Source organism: Gouania willdenowi, chromosome 6 (genome assembly GCF_900634775.1).
Source record: "Gouania willdenowi chromosome 6, fGouWil2.1, whole genome shotgun sequence".
Lineage (NCBI taxonomy): Eukaryota > Metazoa > Chordata > Actinopteri > Blenniiformes > Gobiesocidae > Gouania > Gouania willdenowi.
This window is the reverse complement of record NC_041049.1, coordinates 3,023,947-3,042,478: the sequence shown is the minus strand read 5'-3', so window position 1 is coordinate 3,042,478 and position 18,532 is coordinate 3,023,947. Positions and strand designations below refer to the sequence as shown.

General features: G+C 38.2%; 2 protein-coding genes and 2 pseudogenes across 2 annotated transcripts; 2 read left to right on the top strand and 2 right to left on the bottom strand.

The window, feature by feature from the left end:
- The first annotated feature begins 1,743 nt into the window (after window positions 1-1,743).
- LOC114466295 (uncharacterized) lies at window positions 1,744-1,861 on the top strand (annotated as a pseudogene).
- Window positions 1,862-7,428: 5,567 nt separating this feature from the next.
- Window positions 7,429-9,038, bottom strand: LOC114465450 (tripartite motif-containing protein 16-like). Its single transcript, XM_028450468.1, has one exon. It carries the CDS (start codon window positions 8,999-9,001, stop codon window positions 7,868-7,870), a length of 1,134 nt encoding a protein of 377 aa, XP_028306269.1. The 5' UTR covers window positions 9,002-9,038; the 3' UTR covers window positions 7,429-7,867.
- Window positions 9,039-11,378: 2,340 nt separating this feature from the next.
- LOC114466294 (uncharacterized) lies at window positions 11,379-11,496 on the top strand (annotated as a pseudogene).
- Window positions 11,497-15,855: 4,359 nt separating this feature from the next.
- On the bottom strand, window positions 15,856-18,424 carry LOC114465199 (E3 ubiquitin-protein ligase TRIM16-like). Its single transcript, XM_028450040.1, has one exon. It carries the CDS (start codon window positions 18,277-18,279, stop codon window positions 16,615-16,617), a length of 1,665 nt encoding a protein of 554 aa, XP_028305841.1. The 5' UTR covers window positions 18,280-18,424; the 3' UTR covers window positions 15,856-16,614.
- Window positions 18,425-18,532: the final 108 nt, after the last annotated feature.

The following is an 18,532-nucleotide window of genomic DNA, read 5'->3' as shown; positions in this document are numbered from 1 at the left end:
AAGGAATCCAGGAGATGAACTGGTTTGACAGATGCTCAGAGTTGAAAGTCAAGAATCACTGAAAACCTCCAAAACAAAATACACAAACATCTGGCCTCTCTGAACACTCACTCCAATCCTGTTTTTGGATGTTTGTTTTTTTTTTTGGAAGATTTTTATTTGGATTCTCCTTCTTTACTCCAACCAACAAGACAAAATCTAAACCAATGGCCTTGTATCCAACAGTTGTGTGTGTGGTTACACTCTCACACACAACTGGTTGAACCAGTGTTGCAAACTTAGGAACTTTGTCTCTAGTTTTAGTGACTTTTCTTACACCCTGAATCTTTTTATTAAAAAGAATAATAAACTGAAAAGCATAATTTCTGATGTCCAGGTCGTCTTTAGTCCTCCTGGAAAACGATTACTTTTACTGTCGCATTACCATAATTCATGTTAGCATTAGAATACACACCAAAGCTTATTGAAGAGGGCTGGTTATATCATATACGTCAATAAGAGACGTCAAAAAATGAAAGATTATTATCTTTAGAGAGTAAACTATCAATTCAAGAAAAAGCTTATATTTGTTCCCCATCACCAACCTTATGGAAATAAATATCAGCTCTTCCGTCTGCAATAAATTGTCTTTTTACCAAAGGAGCAGAGAAAATAGTTATGTATAGTAAACAAATGTTTTATGAACATGGAGATAAACCAGGAAAATGTCTTGCATACCAAGCCAAGAAAAAAATGAAGTCCCATACAATAACAGTTATAACTGATGATTTGAGTAACAGAATATATGATAATCAGATGATAAATGACTGCTTTAGGGAATATTATGTAAATATGTTCTCTTCTGAGCAGATGATGCACCTATATTAATGGAAGATTTCTTTGCACAAATCTACCTCCCAACATCATCAGAAGATCAGCAAAATCTTCTTAATGTGTTGATTACATAAGACGAAGGAATGAAGACTATTCAAAGTTACAAAATGGGAATTCACCAGGACTGGATGGATTTTGTAGTGAATTCTGAAGGAATTTCAACACTTGCTGTTAGATCTGTTACTTCAAATTCTTTATCATACATTTGTTCCTGGGGAAATGCCACAAAGAGGCAAACATAACACATCGTAAAAAAAAGACAATTGTCCTGAATCGCTCTCCTCCTATAGGCCCATAGCTTTATTAAATATGGATAGAAAACTGCTTGCTAAAATCTTTTCAACTCGATTAGATGACCACCTCCATATTTTAATTAATGAGGATCAAACTGGATTTATAAAGGGCCAAAATTCAAGTAATAATATGACATCATTTGTTACACAATCTTTTGAACAAAATTCTTTGTGGATGGTTTGATTCTTTCTTGGATGCAGAGAAAGCATTTGACTGAGTTGAATAGTTCTTTATATTTTACATAATTTCATGAAATGGGTTCAAATCATATACAATGATCCACAAGCAGCAATTATGACTAAAAGGCTACGATCAAAATACTTTTCAATGCAACAAAGAACCTGACGTGATTGCTCTTTGTCACCTTTTTTATTTGCATTGGCCATTGAACTGTTAGCTGAGGCTATTAGCATTGCACCTTCTGTATTTGGTCTTCATGTTGGGGATGTGTCATAAAATAACACTCTATGCTGATGATGAACTGGTGATCTTGGCCAACCCCAACATACCAGTCCCGTCTCTCATTCAGGTTATTGAGATGTTTAGTAAATTATCTGGTTATAAGATTAAGATTAGCTTTAAGGCCATACCAGCCTGTCATTGCCTGATCTCGTTAGATCTCGGAAGCTAAGCAGGTCTGGACCTGGTTAGTAGTTGGATGGGAGACCACTTAGAATTCCAGGTGCCACAGTGGGGGACAGTCACCTCAGTGGTATCTGTCATTGTGTCCTTGGGCAAGGCACTTCACCCACATTGCCTAGTATGAATGTAGTGTGTGAGTGAGTGTTGGTGGTGGTGGGAGGGGCAGATGGCGCACTATGGCAGCCTCGCCTCCATCAGTCTGCCCCAGGACAGCTATGGCTACAACAGTAGCTTACCACCACTAAGTGTGGAGTGAAAGAATAATGCCTTAATTCTGTAAAGCAACTTTGAGTGTCTATGATAAAGCGCTATATAAAATTGATGCATTATTATTATTAATAAGTCAGAGGCTATGCTTCTTGGCTGTCTCACTCTGATGTCTATAATACCATTGTTACCTTTTAAGTGATCTATCTCGAGTTTTGTTTATTTAGGAATTTATTTAGGAATTTTTGTTCCTCCACTCTTTAGCCAGCTTTATCAAGCCAACTTTGTTTCATTATTTCATAAAATTTGACTTGACTTGGATCGTTGGAACTCAACCTATTTTTTTTTATTTATTTATTTTTTTATTTATTCAGTTCATTTCCGACATGGTTGCATTCACAGAAATTCATTTGACATTCAGAGCAAAATCACATCATTGTTTTTTTTTTTTTTTTTTTTTTTTTTTTTTTTTTTGTCCTTTTTCATGCCGGAAAGGGCGACGGAAAAAAGCATTATGCTTATCTAGATCCGTCCCCTAATTTGAACACAGATAATTTTACATCCAACCTCGTTTCTTCCCTTTTTTTTTTTTTTTTTTTGTGATGTGATCTTGTCTGCAGTCATTGTTCCTGCTGTTACTCCTCTTCACAGTCTTTTTCCCCCGTATTTCCACGAGCTTTCTTTTCCAGTCGTTGTTTACGTTCCTCCAACTCTCCAAACGTGAAGTTCTTCTTCAAGGGCGACCGTGGCTCAGGTGGTAGTGGGTCGTCCTCTGATCGAGAGGTTGGGGGTTCGATCCCAGTACCTGACTATGTGTCGAAGTGTCCTTGGGCAAGACACTGAACCCTAAGTTGCTCCCAGTGGTCGACTAGCGCCTTGCATGGCAGTCCTGTCCCATTGGTGTGTGAATGTGAGAGTGATTGGGTGAATGAGCTGATATGTAAAGCGCTTTGAGACTGCTTCAGTGTGGGGATAAAGCGCTATATAAATCAAGTCCATTTACCATTTACCATTTCTCTCTGAGAACCTTCATATCCTCTGAGAGTCGCCTCAGCTTACGATCCATCCGGAAGGCACATGCACAGACACATACCCCCATCATTAGCAGGCCAAAGATCATGACTCCTAGCAGATAGATGTCCTCCACATCTTCCACTTTCAGCTGGGAGAGACAGAGCATCTGGCTTCTCCCTCGTGCGTCCACGACATATCCACTTGGGTATGTGTCCTTTGGACACGGTATTTCGTGCTGAAGCAATTGCCTCGTTGAGAAGATTTTGTCAATGGTGCTCAATGACCAGTTGATGAGTTCCATGTCGTCGCTGTAGAGTTCAATGGAGAGTTGTCTTGAGATCTGTATGTGTGTAAAAATGTCCTCCTCGTTTTGTCCTTAAATTGTTTCAGATTATCTGACTGTTGTGTCTCTTTGTCAAGGCTGTTCCAGAGGTTCATGGCTCTATACACAGTACTATGTTTGCCAACGTTTGATATGATCCTGTTGTGGCTAGGAAGACTAGCACTGATTAAATGAAATGTGTTACCCAGACTGTTCTATACCATTCAAATGATCCATTATTCATTTCAAACAGAGAACTAAAAGATCTATCCAGCAGGCTTAGTTACTTGAAATGGAGTATTTTTTTGACAATAATCTTGTTATATGAACAAATTATGGAGCCATAGTAGCTGCCCAGATATGATTGTTTTTTAGTGAGACATTATATTATATTGAGCACAAGCCTTAAATATCATCCAGAGATTTCTGTTATAGAAAAAATGTTGTTTCTACAACCAGGGAGGATGTCTTAGCTTGTTTTATAATGTGTTATGTAACATGTGACCTAGTGATGAGATGAGGAGTGTGTGGGACAAGGTATCATCACTGACTATTGACAGACAGAGACATGGGATGATATCTGCAGATATGCTAGTAAAAATATATCTATTTGTACATGAATACATAGAATGCATATGTCCCCTCATTGCAGACATTTTTTGGCCCCTCCCTTTCTCCTCTGTGTTGAAATCTTAACCAATGGCCTTATATTGTGTGGTTACACCCTCACACACACACAACTGGTTCAACCAGTGGTGCCAACTTAGGAACTTTGTCTCTATTTTTAGCAGCTTTTCTTAGAATCTTTTTTGTTTTTTTTAAACTAATTGACTAAAAAGCATTTTAAATGGTAGATGGTGTTCAGTGCTCCACCATGGCTAAACACCATCAGAGCCATAAATCCCTCTATTTCAAGTTGTAAAACGAGATTTGACATCATATATGATGATGATTGACAGCCTCAGATCTTGCGTAGCAATCTTTGTGAATAGCAGTTACGTTGTGAAGGAAAGCTGAGACACCATTAAACTTTTCCGTTCAGTTTTTTCGTCTTTTTTGAGCTACTAGTGCTAGTACTAACCTCTATGATCTGATCATCTGAACAAGACGTTGGTAGAAAGATACTTAAGTTATTGTCATAGCTGAGCTGCGTAAGTCATCGGGGCAGTATGCTAAATGGGCGGGGCGTGTTGCCAGGGCTCCTCCCGCTGGACCCTACTATGCAGACTCTGGCTTCAAATGACATAAAATTTGCAAGATGGCAGCGCCCCTAAGCGCCGTATTTTGGCTTCAAGAACATTGAGCAGGAACAGTTACAGTGCACGCCCACTGGTCAGGACCTCATGTGGGTCAGCCTGGTAGGGATGCTCATCGTTAACCGGTTTCGTTTGGCAACCGGTTCTTAGTCAAACGATTCTTTGGAATTGCTAACAAAAACTCTTTACGATTCTGCTATCGATTGTTTCCAGGATGCGCCGCGTCAATGACAGTGAGTGAGTTAAAGGGGCAATATTATGAAAAATTACCTTTATAATGGTTTTGCTACAGTGATATTCATCCTTTAGCCTCATTCAGAGGGACAACGTTGAAAAAGTTCTGTTTTCTCCCTCCCTTGTTATTCCATATTTTGTAAAAATTCAGCCAAAAAACAGGCCAGTTGAATTTTTCTTGCTTTTTGACATCACAGAAACTCCACCTCCTGACAATCTTGGATCCTCCTACCTATAAGAATGTGAGCTCCTCCCTCTCAAACTAGCTCACAACTAAAACAAACACTGCAGTTTAATATAGAATATACATTATACTTTATTGTCATACATGTAAAGCTACATACATGAAATGTGTTCTCTGCCTTTAACCCCTCCCTGAGGAGCAGTGGGCACGGTGTAGCGCCCAAGGAGCAGTTCCATTTTTAGGAGCCGTTATAGCGCCTCGTATCTCCTTTGATATGATTTGACGTGTTTGTGACATAATGCGACGCAGCGGTTGGACAAAACAAATAATTGTCATCACAAATGGACTACAGTATTCCTGTGGTTAGAAGAGTCGAGGAGAAAGTAACTTAGCAGCCTAACACTGCGTGAGTGTTTGAAAAGCTGACTGACTCCACTGCTGCCGTACACCAGTGACGTGCAGTCAGGGTAGGCAAGATAGGCAGTGCCTACCCAATTTTACTGTTTTATTTTGGAAAAAAATTGCAAATGCATCAATACAAGAAACAATAATAATACAATAAACACAATATTTGATGCAGATGACTTCCCTCCAGAAAAAAACCCCAAAATAAAACAATAATTACATATACTACTTCACATACTTTTTGTGTTGGAAAGGGAGTGGGTGGAAGTATAAGCATATTAGTCCCGCCCCTTTTTCTACATTACAGTCAACAAAAAACCTAATTTTCAGCATTATGTTTTCTAACCATTGCAGCTGGTAATAAATTAGGTTTGTCTCATTTTTATATGATTTTTGATTATAATACACATAAAAAACACATTTTAAAAAACACCCTGGACAGGAAGTGAAATAAAGTGGCTGCTTCATAGGCTTCCCTCACATGTGAGAGTAGAGTTCCTGTAACGTCATCATATCCACTGAAAAGTTCAACATCTAAACTTTTAGAAAGTGTTGATTGAAATATTGATAAAAATGCAATGATTTAAAATGCTCAGAAAACACTTTTGATGGGAAACTCTGACATTTCTATTGACTTTTTTAAAAAACTCCCTGGACATGAAGTGAATAGAGTACACGTCTGTTTATTAAAGGTGGTTTGGTCTCTCCTAAAAAGTAACAGTTACTTTGCTGCTTTACTGTTGATAAAAACCTTTATTTACCTCCTGTTACTGTACGGAAGCTCACATTTAACTACAATGACCTGCACTAAAGAGAGAGAGGGAAGGAACTCACCTTAGAGGGCGTTGCCATGACTACACATGTTGTTCAGAGTAAACAAACACACCCACAATGTGTGTCTCTGTGTGTTAATAGAAACAGGAAATAAGACATAGAACTACATCACAGTCACAAAGGAATTAGTCCACAAATATTAATGAAAAATAACAAGGCAAGTTTATTTGTGTAGCATTTCATACACAAGGCAATTCAATGTGATTTACATGATCAAAAAGTGCAACAGAAAACATTAACTGCCTCAAAATCAATAAGAACATTTAAAATCAGCAAACAAAAAACTTTAAAATCAGCTGTAAAAACATTTAAAATCAGCTAAAAACATTTAAAATCTGCAGTAAAAACATTAAAATTACTGTAAAAACATTTAAAATCTGCAGTAAAAACATTTAAAATCAGCTGTAAAAACAAAAAACATTAAAATCAGCTGTAAAAACATTTAATATCAGCTGTAAAAACATTTAAAATCAGCTGTAAAAACATTTAAAAAGTAAAAACACAGTAAAACATTAAAATCAGCAGTAAAAATTTAAAAAAAAAAAAAAAATCAGCTGTAAAACATTTAAAATTTAAAATCAGCTGTAAAAAAACATTTAAAATCTCCAGTAAAAACATTAAAAAATCAGCAGTAAAAAACATTTAGATATAGGCTGTAAAAACATTTAAAATCTGCAGTAAAAACATTTAAAATCTGCAGTAAAAACATTTCAATCAGCTGTAAAAACATGAAATCAACAATAAACTCATTCAGAGACAGAGACCTGCTGGGTTCATACCTGACTAACATTTCACTGATGGATCACCACTACATTTATAACCTGCAGCATAACTTTAAAGTCTACTCTGAGGCTGGGCTGGAATTTCAATTAAAATATAGATACTGTTACGGGAACTGTCCTTTTTCAATTTGAATTCAAATGCAATTATTATATTCCAACTGAAAGTCAAATACAATTAAATTCTCAATTACTGAAGTTCAATCACAAATTTACTCTAACTTTTATTTATAAAGCACTAAAAACAGCCCACAGGGACAAATCACTTCACTAATGATCTCATATCGTGTATGCTCATTATTTATAAGCCTGTTGTGATGATTGTTTGTGCTTTTGTGTTTATATCTTATAGTTTTATATTATATTTTACATTTACATTTTAGTGCATTGATTATAATGTCATATGTAAAAGCTTAAATAGGGACAAGAAATGGAATTTAGTGATGATTATAAACATCAATAGCTACAGTATCGTTACTCTTTGTACCGTCCCTATTTAAATAGATTCTATAATATCCTAACTATAACCCACTAGTCCCTCCCACCTGTATGAGTGTGAAGATTCACTCGTAGGATAACTTAATATGAATCATATTTTAATAATAATTAACTACGTGTGTGTAAGCCTTAGAACTGTAACATGGTTCCCCAGTTTTACAATTACAAAGTCAATTATCTGACCTCAATTACAATTCAATTAAGTTTACAAAGGCAAAATAATTGTGCAATGATGATTATGCTGCAATTGTAATTAATTATCAATTAAGCAATTACAATTTAATTAACCCCAACGTGTGTGTGTGTGTGAATAAAATTATTTCAGTTACAGTTTACAGAGTTCAGCATTATCTCCATAATAATAAACACTAACTCCAGCGTGTAGAGGTTCAGTGAAGGTGGTGATGACTCTGTGGAGGAGAGTCATTGTTTCAGAGACGCTGTAGAAGGACAGAATACCTGCTGTGTGATCCACGTACACTCCTATTCTGGAGGACTGAGGACCTGACACTGGAGACTCTATGTTGTTGTGATAAAATGTGTAACTGTTTGAAGAACAATCTAATGTCCATGATTTGTCATTAGCTCCAAATTCACATTTCCTCCCTATCCCTGCTCTGCTGATACTCTTATATGCGACTGATACACCAACTCGTGTCCCTCTCACCTCCACCTCCCAGTAACAACGACCAGTCAGACTCTCTCTGCTCAGGACCTGAGGCCATACAGTGAACCTGTCTGGATGATCAGGATGAAGCTGGTCTTCTTTCATTCTCGTGCCTTTTCTGTTTCCTTCTGATAATCTGAGGTCTCTATGAGCTGTGTTTGGATCCAGAGTGATTTCCTGTGAATACTCTAAGAATCCAGCTCTGGTCCTCAGCTCTGATAGTAGATCATCGACTCTCTCCACAGTGTGACAGACTTTGTTCCAGTCCTCCATCAGGACTTTGTGGAGATGTTCTCTGAGCTCTGACACAACTTCTGTCACCTCCTCAAAGCAGCTTCCAGGACCTCTGTGGATGATGGAGGAGTGTGTGGACACACTGAGCGCTGACAGGGAGCTGTAGCTGAGGACAAACTGGATGTGATCCTCAGTGTGGGAGAGCTGCTGCAGCTCAGCGTCTCTCTTCTTCAGCTCACTGATCTCCTGCTCCAGCTTCTCCTGAAGCGCTCGGACTGCACTCACTTCAGTCTGCTGCTTGGATCGGACCTCCTTCTCCAGCTCAGAGCTTCTTTGGTGGAGAAGACGGATCAGCTCAGTGAACATCTGCTCACTGTGCTCCACTGTCTGATCAGCAGAGAGGTTGATGGTCTTCTCTTTCTCTTTTAGCAGCTCCACATCTTTCTCTCTGTCCTGGATGTTCTTGTGGATGTCAGCTAGACTCTCCTGCAGCTCTCTCTGTTTCTCAGTCTTTTCTACTGCAGCTGTAACTGTGTCGTGGTCTTTATGTTCCTCCATGGAGCAGAAATACAGATACACTGCTGATCAGTGCGACAGAACATCTTCATCACTCATCATGACGAGAGCAGATCATCTCCTGGATCTTCTTGGAGGGATCCACCAGTTTGTGTCTCTTTAATGCAGCAGATTCATGATGAGGCTGAAGGTGTTTTTCACAATAAGAGGCCACACAGTTCAAACAGGACTTAAAGGCTTTCAGTTTCCTCCCAGTGCAAACATCACAGGCCACGTCTTCAGCTGCAGCAAATCTTTGAACATCAGGATCATCTTGAAGTCTGTTCTTCTTCAGTTCCTCCACTAACTTTGCAAACATGATGTTTTTCTTGAGATCAGGCCTCCTTATAAACTTCTCTCTGCACTGAGGACAGGTGTAGATGTGATTCTCCTCCTCTGCATCCCAGTGGTTGCTGATACACGTCCCAGTAGCTGTGTCCGCAGGAAGTGGTCACCGGCTCCTTCAGGGGTCCAGACAGATGGGACAGTTGAAGGTTTGTGTCTGTAGCTCAGCTCCTTGCTGCTCCTCATTTCAGCAGTCTGTCACTGTCCACTCCCTGAAACCAGTCTGAATGCAGCAGTTACTTTACAGCATGTGTCAGCGCTCAGCACTTCCTGGTTACACCCACGCACACACTGCAATTATGAGGGAGGAACAAAGAGCTGTGAGCTCTCAGCCAAGGATTCCAGGAGATGAACTGGTTTGACAGATGCTCAGAGTTTAAAGTCAAGAATCACTGAAAACCTCCAAAACAAAATACACAAACATCTGGCCTCTCTGAACACTCACTCCATCCTGTTTTTGGATGTTTTTTTTTTTTTTTTGGAAGATTTTTATTTGGATTCTCCTTCTTTACTCAACCAACAACAGACAAAATCTAAACCAATGGCCTTGTATCCAACAGTTGTGTGTGTGGTTACACTCTCACACACAACTGGTTGAACCAGTGTTGCAAACTTAGGAACTTTGTCTCTAGTTTTAGTGACTTTTCTTACACCCTGAATTTTTTTATTAAAAAGAATAATAAACTGAAAAGCATAATTTCTGATGTCCAGGTCGTCTTTAGTCCTCCTGGAAAACTATTACTTTTACTGTCACATTACCATAATTCATGTTAGCATTAGAATACACACCAAAGCTTATTGAAGAGGGCTGGTTATATCATATACGTCAATAAGAGACGTCAAAGAGAGTAAACTATCAATTCAAGAAAAAGCTTATATTTGTTCCCCATCACCAACCTTATGGAAATAAATATCAGCTCTTCCGTCTGCAATAAATTGTCTTTTTACCAAAGGAGCAGAGAAAATAGTTATGTATAGTAAACAAATGTTTTATGAACATGGAGATAAACCAGGAAAATGTCTCGCATACCAAGCCAAGAAAAAAATGAAGTCCCATACAATAACAGTTATAACTGATGATTTGATAATCAGATGATAAATGACTGCTTTAGGGAATATTATGTAAATATGTTCTCTTCTGAGCAGATGATGCACCTGAATGGAAGATTTCTTTGCACAAATCTACCTCCCAACATCATCAGGAGATCAGCAAAATTTTCTTAATGTGTTGATTACACAAGACGAAGGAATGAAGACTATTCAAAGTTACAAAATGGGAATTCACCAGGACTGGATGGATTTTGTAGTGAATTCTGAAGGAATTGCAACACTTGCTGTTAGATCTGTTACTTCAAATTCTTAATCATACATTTGTTACTGGGGAAATGCCACAAAGAGGCTAACATAACACATCGTAAAAAAAAGACAATTGTCCTGAATCGCTCTCCTCCTATAGGCCCATAGCTTTATTAAATATGGATAGAAAACTGCTTGCTAAAATCTTTGCAACTCGATTAGATGACCACCTCCATATTTTAATTAATGAGGATCAAACTGGTTTTATAAAGGGCCAAAATTCAAGTAATAATATGACATCATTTGTTACACAATCTTTTGAACAAAATTCTTTGTGGATGGTTTGATTCTTTCTTGGATGCAGAGAAAGCATTTGACTGAGTTGAATAGTTCTTTATATTTTACATAATTTCATGAAATGGGTTCAAATCATATACAATGATCCACAAGCAGCAATTATGACTAAAAGGCTACGATCAAAATACTTTTCAATGCAACAAAGAACCTGACGTGATTGCTCTTTGTCACCTTTTTATTTGCATTGGCCATTGAACTGTTAGCTGAGGCTATTAGCATTGCACCTTCTGTATTTGGTCTTCATGTTGGGGATGTGTCATAAAATAACACTCTATGCTGATGATGAACTGGTGATCTTGGCCAACCCCAACATACCAGTCCCGTCTCTCATTCAGGTTATTGAGATGTTTAGTAAATGATCTGGTTATAAGATTAAGATTAGCTTTAAGGCCATACCAGCCTGTCATTGCCTGATCTCGTTAGATCTCGGAAGCTAAGCAGGTCTGGACCTGGTTAGTAGTTGGATGGGAGACCACTTAGAATTCCAGGTGCCACAGTGGGGGTCAGTCACCCCAGTGGTATCTGTCATTGTGTCCTTGGGCAAGGCACTTCACCCACATTGCCTAGTATGAATGTAGTGTGTGAGTGAGTGTTGGTGGTGGTGGGGGGGCAGATGGCGCACTATGGCAGCCTCGCCTCCGTCAGTCTGCCCCAGGGCAGCTATGGCTACAACAGTAGCTTACCACCACTAAGTGTGGAGTGAAAGAATAATGCCTTAATTCTGTAAAGCAACTTTGAGTGTCTATGATAAAGCGCTATATAAAATTGATGCATTATTATTATTAATAAGTCAGAGGCTATGCTTCTTGGCTGTCTCACTCTGATGTCTATAATACCATTGTTCCCTTTTAAGTGATCTATCTCGGGTTTTGTTTATTTAGGAATTTTTGTTCCTCCACTCTTTAGCCAGCTTTATCAAGCCAACTTTGTTCCATTATTTCATAAAATTTGACTTGACTTGGATCGTTGGAACTCAACCTATTTTGTGGTTAGGAAGACTAGCACTGATTAAATGAAATGTGTTACCCAGACTGTTCTATACCATTCAAATGATCCATTATTCATTTCAAACAGAGAACTAAAAGATCTAACCAGCAGGCTTAGTTACTTGAAATGAAGTATTTTTTTGACAATAATCTTGTTATATGAACAAATTATGGAGCCATAGTAGCTGCCCAGATGTGATTGTTTTTTAGTTGAGACATTATTATATTGAGCACAAGCCTTAAATATCATCCAGAGATTTCTGTTATAGAAAAAATGTTGTTTCTACAACCAGGGAGGATGTGTCTTAGCTTGTTTTATAATGTGTTATGTAACATGTGACCTAGTGATGAGATGAGGAGTGTGTGGGACAAGGTATCATCACTGACTATTGACAGACAGAGACATGGGATGATATCTGCAGATATGCTAGTAAAAATATATCTATTTGTACATGAATACATAGAATGCATATGTCCCCTCATTGCAGACATTTTTTGGCCCCTCCCTTTCTCCTCTGTGTTGAAATCTTAACCAATGGCCTTATATTGTGTGGTTACACCCTCACACACACACAACTGGTTCAACCAGTGGTGCCAACTTAGGAACTTTGTCTCTATATTTAGCAGCTTTTCTTAGAATCTTTTTTGGTTTTTTTAACTAATTGACTAAAAAGCATTTTAAATGGTAGATGGTGTTCAGTGCTCCACCATGGCTGAACACCATCAGAGCCATAAATCCCTCTACTTATATTACTGTAAATAAGTTATTTCAAGTTGTAAAACGAGATTTGACATCATATATGATGATTGACACCCTCAGATCTTGCGTAGCAATCTTGTGAATAGCAGTTACGTTGTGAAGGAAAGCTGAGACACCATTAAACTTTTCCGTTCAGTTTTTCGTCTTTTTTGAGCTACTAGTGCTAGTACTAACCTCTATGATCTGATCATCTGAACAAGACGTTGGTAGAAAGATACTTAAGTTATTGTCGTAGCTGAGCTGCGTAAGTCATCAGGGCAGTATGCTAAATGGGCGGGGCGTGTTGCCAGGGCTCCTCCCGCTGGACCCTACTATGCAGACTCTGGCTCCAAATGACATAAAATTTGCAAGATGCCAGCGCCCCTAAGCGCCGTATTTTGGCTTCAAGAACATTGAGCGGGAACAGTTACAGTGCACGCCCACTGGTCAGGACCTCATGTGGGCCCTCAGGGTCAGCCTGGTAGGGATGCGCATCGTTAACCGGTTCTTAGTCAAACAATTCTTTGGAATTGCTAACAAAAACTCTTTACGATTCTGCTATCGATTGTTTCCAGGATGCGCCGCGTCAATGACAGTGAGTGAGTTAAAGGGGCAATATTATGAAAAATTACCTTTATAATGGTTTTGCTACAGTGATATTCATCCTTTAGCCTCATTCAGAGGGACAACGTTGAAAAAGTTCTGTTTCCTCCCTCCCTTGTTATTCCATATTTTGTAAAAATTCAGCTAAAAAACAGGCCAGTTGAATTTTTCTTGCTTTTTGACATCACAGAAACTCCACCTCCTGACAATCTTGGATCCTCCTACCTATAAGAATGTGAGCTCCCCTCCCTCAAACTAGCTCACAACTAAAACAAACACTGCAGTTTAATATAGAATATACATTATACTTTATTGTCATACATGTAAAGCTACATACATGAAATGTGTTCTCTGCCTTTAACCCCTCCCTGAGGAGCAGTGGGCACGGTGTAGCGCCCAAGGAGCAGTTCCATTTTTAGGAGCCGTTATAGCACCTCGTATCTCCTTTGATATGATTTGACGTGTTTGTGACATAATGCGACGCAGTGGTTGGACAAAACAAATAATTGTCATCACAAATGGACTACAGTATTCCTGTGGTTAGAAGAGTCGAGGAGAAAGTAACTTAGCAGCCTAACACTGCGTGAGTGTTTGAAAAGCTGACTGACTCCGCTGCTGCCGTACACCAGTGACGTGCAGTCAGGGTAGGCAAGGTAGGCAGTGCCTACCCAATTTTACTGTTTTATTTTGGAAAAAAATTGCAAATGCATCAATACAAGAAACAATAATAATACAATGAACACAATATTTGATGCAGATGACTTCCCTCCAGAAAAAAAACCCCAAAATAAAACAATAATTACATATACTACTTCACATACTTTTTGTGTTGGAAAGGGAGTGGGTGGAAGTATAAGCATATTAGTCCCGCCCCTTTTTCTACATTACAGTCAACTAAAAACCTAATTTTCAGCATTATGTTTTCTAACCATTGCAGCTGGTAATAAATTAGGTTTGTCTCATTTTTATATGATTTTTGATTATAATACACATAAAAAACACATTTTAAAAAACACCCTGGACAGGAAGTGAAATAAAGTGGCTGCTTCATAGGCTTCCCTCACATGTGAGAGTAGAGTTCCTGTAACTTCATCATATCCACTGAAAAGTTCAACATCTAAACTTTTAGAAAGTGTTGATTGAAATATTGATAAAAATGCAATGATTTAAAATGCTCAGAAAACACTTTTGATGGGAAACTCTGACATTTCTATTGACTTTTTTAAAAAACTCCCTGGACATGAAGTGAATAGAGTACACGTCTGTTTATTAAAGGTGGTTTGGTCTCTCCTAAAAAGTAACAGTTACTTTGCTGCTTTACTGTTGATAAAAACCTTTATTTACCTCCTGTTACTGTACGGAAGCTCACATTTAACTACAATGACCTGCACTAAAGAAAGAGAGGGAAGGAACTCACCATAGAGGGCGTTGCCATGACTACACATGTTGTTCAGAGTAAACAAACACACCCACAATGTGTGTCTCTGTGTGTTAATAGAAACAGGAAATAAGACATAGAACTACATCACAGTCACAAAGGAATTTGTCCACAAATATTAATGAAAAATAACAAGGCAAGTTTATTTGTGTAGAGCATTTCATACACAAGGCAATTCAATGTGATTTACATGATCAAAAAGTGCAACAGAAAACATTGAACTGCCTCAAAATCAATAAGAACATTTAAAATCAGCAAAAAAACATTTAAAATCAGCTGTAAAAACATTTAAAATCAGCTGTAAAAACATTTAAAATCAGCTGTAAAAACATTTAAAATCAGCTGTAAAAACATTTAAAATCAGCAGTAAAAACATTTAAAATCAGCTGTAAAAACATTTATTATCGGCTGTAAAAACATTTAAAATCAGCTGTAAAAACATTTAAAATTTGCAGTAAAAACATTTAAAATCAGCTGTAAAAACATTTAATATCGGCTGTAAAAACATTTAAAATCTGCAGTAAAAACATTTAAAATCTGCTGTAAAAACATTTAAAATCAGCTGTAAAAACATTTAAAATCAGCTGTAAAAACATTTAAAACCAGCTTTAAAAACATTTAAAATCAGCTGTAAAAACATTTAAAATCAGCTGTAAAAACATTTAATATCAGCTATAAAAACATTTAATATCAGCTATAAAAAACATTAAAATTAGCTGTAAAAACATTAAAATCAGCTGTAAAAACATTTAAAATCAGCTATAAAAATATTTAATATCAGCTATAAAAACATTAAAATTAGCTGTAAAAACATTTAAAATCTTCAGTAAAAACATTTAAAATCAGCTATAAAAACATTAAAATTAGCTTTAAAAACATTTAAAATCAGCTGTAACAACATTTAAAATCTGCAGTAAAAACATTTAAAATCAGCTATAAAAACATTAAAATTAGCTTTAAAAACATTTAAAATCAGCTGTAACAACATTTAAAATCTGCAGTAAAAACATTAAAATCAGCTGTAAAAACATTTAAAATCTGCAGTAAAAACATGAAATCAACAATAACTCATTCAGAGACAGAGACCTGCTGGGTTCATACCTGACTAAAATTTCACTGATGGATTCACCACTACATTTAAAACCTGCAGCATAACTTTAAAGTCTACTCTGATGCTGGCAATTTCAATTAAAATATAGATACTGTCCTTTTTTCAATTTTAATTCAAATGCAATTATTATATTCCAACTGAAAGTCAAATACAATTAAATTCTCAATTACTGAAGTTCAATCACAAATTTACTCTAACTTTTATTTATAAAGCACTAAAAACAGCCCACAGGGACACAGTGATGATTGTTTGTGCTTTTGTGTTTATATCTTATAGTTTTATTATATTTACATTTACATTTTAGTGCATTGATTATAATGTCATATGTAAAAGCTTAAATAGGGACAAGAAATGGAATTTAGTGATGATTATAAACATCAATAGCTACAGTATCGTTACTCTTTGTACCGTCCCTATTTAAATAGATTCTATAATATCCTAACTATAACCCACTAGCCCCTCCCACCTGTATGAGTGTGAAGATTCACTAGTAGGATAACTTAATATGAATCATATTTTAATAATAATTAACTACGTGTGTGTAAGCCTTAGAACTGCAACATGGTTCCCCAGTTTTACAATTACAAAGTCAATTATCTGACCTCAATTACAATTCAATTAAGTTTACAAAGGCAAAATAATTGTGCAATTATGATTATGCTCCAATTGTAATTAATTATCAATTAAGTAATTACAATTTTAATTAACCCCAACGTGTGTGTGTGAATAAAATCATTTCAGTTACAGTTTACAGAGTTCAGCACTATCTCCATAATAATAAACACTAACTCCAGCGTGTAGAGGTTCAGTGAAGGTGGTGATGACTCTGTGGAGGAGAGTTATTGTTTCAGAGACGCTGTAGAAGGACAGAATACCTGCTGTGTGATCCACGTACACTCCTATTCTGGAGGACTGAGGACCTGACACTGGAGACTCTATGCTGTTGTGAATAAATGTGTAACTGTTTGGAGAACAGAATAACATCCATGATTTGTTATTCAATCCAAATCCACATTCCTTCCCTCTCCCTGCTCTGCTGATACTCTTGTATGCGACTGATACGCCAACTCCTCCCCCTCCCACCGCCACTTCCCAGTAACAACGACCAGTCAGACTCTCTCTGCTCATGACCTGCCACCAATCAGTGAACCTGTCTGGATGATCAGGATGAAGCTGATCTTTTTTCCTTCCTGTTACTTTTCTGTTTCCTTCTGATAATCTGAGGTATCTAAGAGCTGTGTTTGGATCCAGAGTGATTTCCTGTGAATACTTTAATAATCCAGCTCTGGTCCTCAGCTCTGATAGTAAACCATCCACTCTCTCCACAGTCTGACAAACTTTGTTCCAGTCCTCCATCAGCACTTTGTGGAGATGTTCTCTGAGCTCTAACACAGCTGCTCTCACCTCCTCAAAGCAGCTCTCAGGACCTCTGTGGATGATGGAGGAGTGTGTGGACACACTGAGCGCTGACAGGGAGCTGTAGCTGAGGACAAACTGGATGTGATCCTCAGTGTGGGAGAGCTGCTGCAGCTCAGCGTCTCTCTTCTTCAGCTCACTGATCTCCTGCTCCAGCTTCTCCTGAAGCGCTCGGACTGCACTCACTTCAGTCTGCTGCTTGGATCGGACCTCCTTCTCCAGCTCAGACCTTCTTTGGTGGAGGAGACGGATCAGCTCAGTGAACATCTGCTCACTGTGCTCCACTGTCTGATCAGCAGAGAGGTTGATGGTCTTCTCCTGCTCTTTAAGCAGCTCCAGATCTTTCTCTCTGTCCTGGATGTTCTTGTAGATGTCAGCTCGACTCTCCTGCAGCTCTCTCTGTTTCTCAGTCCTTTCTGCTGCAGCTGAAACCGTGTCATGGTCTTTATGTTCCTCCATGGAGCAGATAATACAGATACACTGCTGATCAGTGCGGCAGAACATCTTCATCACCTCATCATGACGAGAGCAGATCATCTCCTGGATCTTCTTGGAGGGATCCACCAGTTTGTGTCTCTTGAATGCAGCAGATTCATGATGAGGCTGAAGGTGTTTTTCACAATAAGAGGCCACACAGTTCAAACAGGACTTGAAGGCTTTCAGTTTCCTCCCAGTGCAGGAATCACAGGCCACGTCTTCAGCTGCAGCAAATCTTTGATCATCAGGATCATCTTGAAGTCTGTTCTTCTTCAGTTCCTCCACTAACTCTGCTAACATGATGTTTTTCTTGAGATCAGGCCTCCTTATAAACTTCTCTCTGCACTGAGGACAGGTGTAGATGTGATTCTCCTCCTCTTTATCCCAGTGGTTGCTGATACACGTTCCGCAGTAGCTGTGTCCGCAGGAAGTGGTCACCGGCTCTTTCAGGAGGTCCAGACAGATGGGACAGTTGAAGGTTTGTGTCTGTAGCTCAGCTCCTTGCTGCTCCATTTCAGCAGTCTGTCACTGTCACTCCCTGAAACCAGTCTGAGTGCAGAGTTACTTTACAGCGTGTGTCAGCGCTCAGCACTTCCTGGTTACACCCACGCACACACTGCAATTATGAGGGAGGAACAAAGAGCTGTGAGCTCTCAGCCAAGGATGCCAGGAGATGAACTGGTTTGACAGATGCTCAGAGTTTAAAGTCAAGAATCACTGAAAACCTCCAAAACAAAATACACAAACATCTGGCCTCTCTGAACAC